A 9,562-nucleotide genomic window follows, 5' to 3' on the forward strand; every position below is an offset into this window, starting at 1 on the left:
TGTGGTCAGATCCATGATTCAGAGAGAGCATTTGGGGTGAGGGGAGTATGGACTGGGGGTGCTCTATGGGGATGGCTTGGAAGCTAGGAGATTCTGAGGGAGACGTGCAATAATGCAGGAAGGGAAGTGGGAATGGGGGATGAAAAAGTGGGATTCTAATGATTCCTGGGTGAGTGATTGGCAAACTCCAGCGGACATTGGGCTCACCTGGAGGACTTGTTAACACCCACATCACGGGCTCCGCCCCCGAGTTTCCTGTTCTGGTTCTTCGGGTCTCAGGTGAAGTTGATGCTGCTGGACCAGGACCACACTCGGAGGAGCACTGCTTTGGGAGATGGGAGTGAGCCTGCTCCGGGGGTTGATGGATGCATATGAAGGTGAGGGACAGGGCAGGCGCAAGGGCAGGCCCAGGTTTCCGGCTTGTGTGATGGGGTAGAGGGGATGCTCCTCACTGTGTACAAAACAGGAGGAGCAGGTTGAGAGGACGGTTCAGTGTAGGTCTTACTGGGTCTGAGCATCTGAAAGACGTGCGGAAGGGATTGGTCATTTGCATCCAGGGGTTGGGGGAGAGATGGAGGACTTCAGCGCGTAGATGACACCTGAGGCCATTGGGCGCCTGTAGAGTGAGGAGCAAGAAGCGCCGGACATGCAGATGGACATTTAGGGGAAAGTGAATGGAGTGTGTGTGTGTGTGTGTGTGTGTGTGTGTGTGTGTGTCTTCAAGGAGACAGATCAAGAGGGGTTAAAGAGGTAGAACAGAAGAAAAGACGAAAAAAGTGCTATGTCAAGTGTTGTCAAGAAGTCAAGTAAGATTAAGACCAAAAAGTAATTGAATTTACCCAAAGTTATTGTGAATAACCTTGTAGAGAGGGAGTTGAGTGGGCGCCGTGGGCGCTGTCGGGATGGGAGGGCGAGGGTGTTGGTGAGGAGATGTAAGGTTCTGTCCTAAGTGCTTTGCAAATATTAATTCGTCTGTTCCTCATGACATCAGTACAGGTGGTTTTGTGTCGGGAGAAAGAAACAGGGGTGGGTTCTTGTGTGGAATGAAAGCTCGTTTCTGCTTCTGTTTTCTTTGTCTCTTTTTGTTAAATCACGTGGAGGTGCGGATGGGAGGGATTCAGTCAGAAGGAGATGGTGAAAGTTGGGGCGAGAAAGGAGAATCCGGACTGTTCTGCCCTGAGAAAGCGGGAAGGGATGGGAGGCTGGCCCAGGTGGGGGGTTTGGCCTGGGACAGGAGTAGGGACACCTGGGTGAACACAAACGTGGGAGGGAGGGTCCAGAGGGATGGGGGCGGGCTCTTTCAGGTGCATGCTGGGAAGGTGAGGCAGTGCTGCTGGCGGAGTCCTCCTCCGTGAACCAGGAGGTGCCACCTTCTGCACTGGGTGAGTGAGGGGTACGGGAGGCCGGTCTTTAAGAAGTATGACGGAGGGATGCTCAGGAGGGCAGCGACGTGGACGGTCATGGCTCTGTCCCAGCACTAGGGATGGCAAAGGTAAAACTTTGCATTGATCTCAGGTAGGCGTTTTTGCCCAGGTGGATACACCTTTTTTTTTAAAAAAAAATATATATATATTTATTGATTTTAGAAAGGAAGGGAGAGGGGGAGAGAGAGATAGAAACATCAATGATGAGAATCATTGATGGGTTGGCTCCTGCACACCCTACACTGGGGGATGGAGCCCGCAACCCGGGCTTGCGCCCTGACCGGGAATTGAACCCTGACCTCCTGGTTCCTAGGTTGATGCTCAACCCCTGAGCCAGGCCAGCTGGCCAGGTGGGTGCGTCGTGATGGTTAGTGAGGGTGAGAGTTGAGGATGTTGGTGTGGGAGTGGAGGAAAGGGCGGGCTACAAGCTAGAAGACAAGACCAGAGGGCGTGGGTGGTGGAAAGCAGGGGAGGGAGGACTTGCAAGTCCGGAGGAGGAGAAGGTTGAGAGAGGATGCCGACATGTATTTTTCTTGGCAGGTAAAGTGGGTTTTGGTGATGACGTGGTTGAGAGTGTAGCCAGGTGAGTGGACGGCTGCCTGAGGTAAGGTGAGGGTCAGATCGCTTTCTGATGTGAAAACTGAGCCCAGGAGAGGGCAACCTGCCCCTCAAATGGTTCTGTGAGCCCTGGCCCACGGGGCTCAGTTGGTTGAGCGTCTTCCTATGAACTGAGAGGTTGCTGGTTGGATTCCTGGTCAGAGCAAACGCCCGGGTTGCAGGCTTGATCCCCAGAAGGGGGCAGGTAGGAGGCAGCCGATCGAGGTTTCTCCGTCTCCCTCTTCCTTCTTCTCTCTCTCAAAATAAAAATAAATAAATAAAAATATTTAACTATATTTTTATTGATTTCAGAGAGGAAGGAAGAGGGAAAGACAAAGAGACATCAATGATGAGAGAATCATGGACCGGCTGCCTCCTGCACGCCCCCTACTGGGGATCGATCGGTGCAACCCGGGCATGTGGCCTTGACCGGCATCGAACCCGGGACCCTTCAGTCCAAAGGCCGGCGCTCTATCCACTGAGCAAAACCAGCTGGGGCCTTAAAGAAAACTATTTTAAAAATAGTTTTGTAAGCAGCAGGCATGGGATTCAAACCTAAGAAAGCTGACCCCAGAGCTCTTCTGTCTCTCACTGAATCCTGTTGATGCAAAGGTGCATCCAGACACTCGGCCTTGTTCTCTTTCTCTCCGCCATCACTCAGCCATGAGCCGCCTTCATCCTGAGTTGGGGCTGATGTGGTGGCCTCCTTAGCAGCCTGGTGGTTCCATGTCCTTCCCCACGAAAAGGGTGATCATGTTCCACCTGCTGTAGATGCTTTGCTGTTAGGATAGCACCTAAGCTTCACGCAGGGTCCAGGAGGCCCTCCGCTGGCTACCTCCTGGCCGAGTCTGTGGCTTCGTCTCCTGTTTCTCTCTCCCACCTGATTTTGCTACCAGGGGAGCTTCCCAGAATTCTAATTCTTGGGCTCCAGTGTCAGAGTCGGATGGACTGGGTGTGAGGTTGGACTCTGGATACAGGGATATTTGATCAGCGAGGTTTGGGGCAGCCTGGCTCTAGAGAACGTGTTCTGTGGGTGTTAGTTGTGGCTTAGATGTGGGAGCTGCCCGTGGCCTTTTTCTTGAACTCCAAGGAAGTCCTGTCTTTGAATTCTCAAGAGTTTGTAGCTCCACTGCTGTGCTAGAACTAAGCCTAATGATGGAATGTTTTCCCTCGGCTGCTCATTAAGCCTTTGGCTCACTTTTTGTGTGTAATTAAGAAGCTGCTATGGGAGAGAGAGAGAGAGAGAGAGAGAGAGAGAGAGTAGAGAGAGAGATTTGGTCCAGGTAGTTCACAGAATCTTCAGTGGGACTAATGTTACCTTCCTTTAATTTCTTACAGGAACTCTCTCTCTGTTGAACTCTTTCATTGTTCTTGTTTGAAAAAAAACTTGAGAAATAGAAAAGGCAGATATTCAGACCTGGAAATGTAACCGAATGAAACTTATCCTAAAAAAATATTAAATTTAATCCTATATGATGTTGTAACACCAGGCAAAAATCGCCAGGGATTTTTCTTCCTTTTGCTTCTTCCTTTATATATTTATAAGCATGTTCTTTTGAAATATACTTTTGAAGTACAAGGGGTTGTGGAACATTGACGTTAGACAAAATGAAGACAGAATAAAATCAAAGTTTCCAATAACCCTATAGAAAAATTAAAAAGTTTTTTCAATAACCTTGTCTGTAGGGTATGCATTATAGATTAAGGAGTTACTATGAATGCACATATGGATAGAGATAAAATTATTTCTGTAGATTCGTTTTCACAGATATTTTAACATCTACTCTTGCCATATATGCCAAGTATTTCTGAATTTATTTGTAAGCCATTTAATTATTTAATTGTACATCAGGTGTTGTGCATAAACTAATAATGTTACATTATTCCATTTCTTTATCCTGTTGATTCTAAGCATTTCTTCTACAGTAAGTTATTCCATTGCAGGTTGATTTTTAGTCTCACGTTTTTTCCCAAAGAGCACATTGGGTTGACATTTCCTCTTCGCACGCCTCTCAGCTCAGCATATACGCAAATATAGCAACTGAGGTGCTGGATTTCAGTCAAAAATAGAACTCAGCCTCTTTTTTTTGTCATTTCTCCTCATTCATGCCCAGGGATCGAAGGATGAAATGTTTTGCTCTGCCCTCTGCTGGTGACTTCAAATGATGGCAAGGGAATTCACAAAATACGTAGTGCTCAATTCCAAGTTCACAGAGTGGCCGGGACATAGTTTAAAATTTCAGCCTCGCCAGATTCATTGTAATAGTTTTTATTTTTAAAGAATTATTAATTTTTATTGTTTTATTGGATATATTGGGGTGACATTGGTCAACACAATCACATTTCGGGTGTACAGTTCCATAATACATCATCTGCACACCGCGCTGTGTGTCCACCACCCCAAATCACGTTTCTCTGTTACCACTTGTCCTCCCTTTACCCTCTTCCACCCCCACCCCCTTCCTCTGGCAATCACCATCCTGTTATCTGTCTGAGTCTTTTTTAAAAAAAATATATGTTTTATTGATTTTTTACAGAGAGGAAGGGAGAGGGATAGAGAGCTAGAAACATCGATGAGAGAGAAACATCGATCAGGTGCCTCCTGCACACTCCCTACTGGGGATGTGCCCGCAACCAAGGTACATTCCCTTGACCGGAATTGAACCTGGGACCCTTGAGTCCGCAGGCCGACGCTCTATCCAAACCGGTTAGGGCATGTTTTTTTTTTCCTTAATCCCTTTACCGTTCTCACCCAGCCCCCCAGCCCTCTCCCCTCTGTGAGCTGTCAGTCTGTTCTCTGTATCTATGAGTCTGTTTCTGTTTTGTTAGTTGAGTCTGCCCGTTAGATTCCACATATAAGTGAAATCATATGGTACTTGTCTTTCTCCGCCTGGCTTGTTTCACTTAGCGTAATACTTTCCAGGTCCATCGATGATGTCGGAAAGGGTAAAAGGTTCTTTCGTTTTATCACCAAGTAGTATTCCATGGCTACTGGGGATGGAGCCCACAGCCCGGGCATGTGCCCTCACCAGGAATCGGTGAACCAAGACCCCCTTGTTCATAGGTTGACGCTCAACCACTGAACCACGCCGGTTGGGTGGGTTCATTCATTTTTTTTATGGTTTTCCTCCCACACACGTCCCAACCTGGACCCAAGATAAGTGGGTTTCCTGGCCTTTTGTGTCCGTGCAAGGAGGCTGTTCTGGCCTGTGATGCCACGGTCAGCCTGAGCTAAGTCGGTGCCTCAAGTACTAATCAGGTTTTAAAGGGACATCACCTTCCCATGGATATGGATGCGAGTCCAGGGAGTCCTCCTGCCTGGATTCTCTGATTTTATCATTCCCTGCAGGCCACGTGGCATCTCCACGTTCAAAGAAACCGTAGCTTTTTCTGTAAAAAAAGAGATGGAGGCAAGCATGGTTAAGAAAATGAAATGAGTGTGTGAAGGAAGGTGTGTGATGAATCTACGTTGAACTGGATAAAATGCTCTTTTCATGTTTTATACAGATGCAGATATTTACAGGGTGGGCGAAAGTAGGTCTACAGTTGCAACACAAATAAATGATGCAATAATCTATAATAATAAAAGGGTAATATGCTAATTAGACCGGATGGCCGAACAGCTGAACGACCATCCAGATGACCTACCCGATGAAGCTGGGGCCACGAGGGCTGAGCCTCTTGCATGAATTTCGTGCAGCGGGCCTCTAGTGAATAAATAATAATCCAAGAATAAACTCTGTGTTTTACCTACGCACAACCGTAAACCTACGAATGCCCACCCCTGCATACATGCATCCCACATGCACATTTAGGTTCGGAATGATGTTGTAACAGATCAGCCACATGGATGTCATTTTTTCGGTGGTTGAACGAATAGCTTTCACCTGTTTATTTTCATTTTTAAATCTAGCAAGATCAGCTTTACACCTGGGCTGCCGTTAGTCAGCCCACACACTCCCTGGACTACACGGAAGGGCGGTTTCCCAGGCGAGCCCCGTCTGCGTGGTCTCCCCCCGACGCCCCTGATGAGGCGCCCAGGGCCCAGGACGCCAAGCCAGGTAGGCCTGGAATGTTCTGAAGGCGTGTTGTGCAGACTTAAGCGAAGTGAGTCAGCTAAGAAGTGAATGGCTCAGCAGGTATTTTCTGGCCCAAAATAGTAACCAGCACTTGAGAAAAGTCACTACGATTGACGTGTCAAGAGGGCGTAGGCCTAACTAACCCAGTTTTTTTTTTTTTAAATATATTTTATTGATTTTTTACAGAGAGAACGGGAGAAGGACAGAGAGTTAGAAACATTGATGAGAGAGAAACATCAATTCAGCTGCCTCCTGCACACTCCCCACTGGGGATGTGCCCGCAACCAAGGTATATGCCTTTGACCGGAATCGAACCTGGGACCCTTCAGTCCACAGGCCGACGCTCTATCCACTGAGCCAAACCAATCAGGGCCGTAGGCCTAACTAACCCAGTTTTAAAAGGAACGTTGGCATGAGTGTCGGTCAGTATAAATGTGTCTTATCTACGGAAAAGCGGTCCTGTACTCAGAATACAAAAGTATAATCAGAAGATAAGCTGGGTGTTTTGGAGACCAATGGTTAAAGATAGATTTTTAGTTAGTTTTATTTTCTGATCGAAGAAAGGGGAAAATTGGATCTGTAGTAGATTGATTGCCTTCTTCCTTTCTAACCCAGAAACGCAGGCTGCTGTTTTGGAAACTCTGAAAACTTGCTCAGATGCTGTTCAACAGGTAAGAAGATATATTTTTTTAAATGAAATATATTTTTTCATTGATCTCAGAGAGGAAGGGAGAGAGAGAAACAATCAACGATGAGAGAGCATCATCGATCGGCTGCCTCCTGCTCGCCCCCCTACTGGTGATTGAGCCCACAACCCGGGCATGTGCCCTGACCGGGAATTGAACCGTGACCTCCTGGTTCATAGGTTGAGGCTCCACCACTGAGCCACACCAGCTGCGCTAAAAATTTATTTATACATTCTCCCAACTATGCTTTTGAAAATAACTTGGCGCTAGCAATTACTGAGTAATTAAGAAGTCAGATGGGTATCTTCTCTCGAGTGTGGTCTAGTAGAAAACAAGAAGACATACTGGGTTCTAGGCGTAATTCTAGCCCTACTTAGTGTGTACACATACCTGGGCTACTTGGGACACAGTGTTCTTCTCTGTGAAGTTACAGACTTTGGCGATTTTTGAGGATTCAATCAACGAGAGAGAGCATCATCGATCGGCTGCCTCCTGCTCGCCCCCCTACTGGGGATCGAGCCCACAACCCGGGCATGTGCCCTGACCGGGAATTGAACCGTGACCTCCTGGTTCACAGGTTGAGGCTCCACCACTGAGCCACGCTGGCTGCACTGAAAATTTATTTATACGTTCTCCCAACTACGCTTTTGAAAATAACTTAGCGCTAACAATTACTGAGTAATTAAGAAGTAAGAGTGTCTTCTCTTGAGTGTGGTCTAGTAGAAAATAAGAAGACATACTGGGTTCTAGGTGTAGCTCTAGCCCTACTTAGCCCACATACCTGGGCTACTTGGGACACAGTGTTCTTCTCTGTGAAGTTACAGACTTTGGCGATTTTTGAGGATTTTCCAAGTGTAGAACGATTTCCCTTTTAAAAAGAAGCTGTCCTGCCTCATACATGGCAGTTGTGCGCCCCCTGGACGAGAAATGAGGATATAACCCGGGTCAGGAACTTCGATTTATAATTCACTGTGCTTTCAAAAAAACGTCATTAGGTTGGTCATTATCCTCAGAGTAAAGACATTCTTAAAAGAGTGTCGTCAAACGGGGTTTCCCGGCGTGTTCTCGTCAGAGCGGAGACCCTTGGAGACGTGTGGTGACTCAGCCGATGGTCATTTAATTGATCTTCTAGTGATTAGCCAATAGTGATGAAGATGAAGCAAGATAAAAAGAGGTAAAGAAATACAGTTAGAAATAAGTGAGGAAAATAGTGCCCTCAAAAATATTCTCTCATTATTTTTCCAGCTCAAACAGTTTTTTTGAGGCCCAACTAAATTGTGATTTGAGATTCTATATTGGATTTTTTCCCAAATTCTTATTCCCGAGGCATAGCTTCCTGAGTTCTTTGTTGGATATGATAACGCTGAAGAAAACTCGGACAAAAAGTCATCTGTCTTATCGATTGCGATAAAGCACGTGTGACAGCACTGTCTATGTCACGATCCCAGCTGTCATAATGTAACCTATATATCCACCTGCATAAAATTGTAGTGGTTTTCTGTTTTCCTCGCGCTGTCAACCATGGTAAAATATATTGTAATAAGCAGGACACTCGATGAGCTGAGTGATTTCAACACATCTGATGTTACGGCTCAGAAACCCAAGGGTGAAACCGATTGATTTAAATGTCACACCTTCTCTTCTTGTGGTCACTGAAGGGTCTAGACCAGTGACGGCAAACCTTTTGAGCTCGGCGTGCCAGCATTTTGAAAAACCCTAACTTAACTCTGGTGCCGTGTCACATAGAGAAATTTTTTGATCTTTGCAACCATAGTAAAACAAAGGCTTATATTTTTGATATTTATTTTATATATTTAAATGCCATTTCACAAAGAAAAATCAGCCAAAAAAATGAGTTCGCGTGTCACCTCTGACACGCGTGTCATAGGTTCGCCACCCCTGGTCTAGAAGCTGGAAAATGTAATGAACTAATTGAGAGGAAAACATTTGTGGGCCATTGAGGATATTTTTTCCATGGATTTTTAGAGAGAGTGGAAGGGAGGGAGGGGGAGGAAGAAGGAGAGAGAGAGACATTGATGTGAAAGAGACACATCAATTGGTTGCCTCCCTGGGATTGAACCTGCAACCCAGGTACCTGCCCTTCACTGGTCATGCAACCCGTGACCCTTGGGTGTGGGGGTGGATGCTCTAACCACTGAGCCTGCCGGCAAGGGCACAACAGCAACAACAACAAAACCATCACCCAGCACTATGCCATTTATAAGAATCAGGCGTCAAGACAGGTTTGAGAGGCGTAGAGACCGATGAGCCCCGCTGGACGTCTTAACCTTGACTCTAACGTTGGTGGGCCCACTCGTGTCCATGTTACTCAGTGCTTCACTCCTCTTTTTTTTTTTTTTTTTAAGTCCCTTTTCTTTTTCCTGTCACTCCCCTTGCCCTTCCCTCCTCGGTCACTAGATGGCAGGTCTGCATCTCTGTAACTGACCCCTGCGGGAGGGGAGGGGAGGGGAGGAGCGGTGTTCAGCGCTGGGCTGTGGGAAGGATGGCGTTTTCTGGTCCCTCCCAGGGACCTGCGCATCTCTGCGCGGTGATGCTGGGGATGCAGGACCTGCTGGGCTGGCGCATGCGCATGCGCAGAGCCCAGAGCATCTCTGCGTTCGTGTCCAGCTGTGCGCGCAGGCACCTGTGCTCGCCATCCGAGCTCCCTGGGAGTTATTGAATGAGTTTTGACTTGTGCTCTCTCTCTGGAGTTAATAATGCAGAGAGAGCTCCATATCCCTAGGAAAACCATGGCTCACGAAGCCTTTTCTTCCCT

The 9,562-nt window shown here is 47.1% G+C and overlaps 1 protein-coding gene across 1 annotated transcript in view; it reads left to right on the forward strand.

Annotated features, from left to right (window-relative positions):
* The first annotated feature begins 4,955 nt into the window (after positions 1-4,955).
* Positions 4,956-9,562, forward strand: part of FMN2 (formin 2) — a 108,825-nt gene continuing 104,218 nt past the window's right edge. Inside the window, exons 1-3 of the mRNA XM_014536019.1 lie at positions 4,956-4,967; positions 5,935-6,082; positions 6,716-6,771. Coding sequence (XP_014391505.1) covers positions 4,956-4,967; positions 5,935-6,082; positions 6,716-6,771 — 216 coding nt within the window. The remainder of the gene's footprint in view (positions 4,968-5,934; positions 6,083-6,715; positions 6,772-9,562) is intronic.

Source organism: Myotis brandtii, unplaced genomic scaffold (assembly GCF_000412655.1).
Source record: "Myotis brandtii unplaced genomic scaffold, ASM41265v1 scaffold1026, whole genome shotgun sequence".
Lineage (NCBI taxonomy): Eukaryota > Metazoa > Chordata > Mammalia > Chiroptera > Vespertilionidae > Myotis > Myotis brandtii.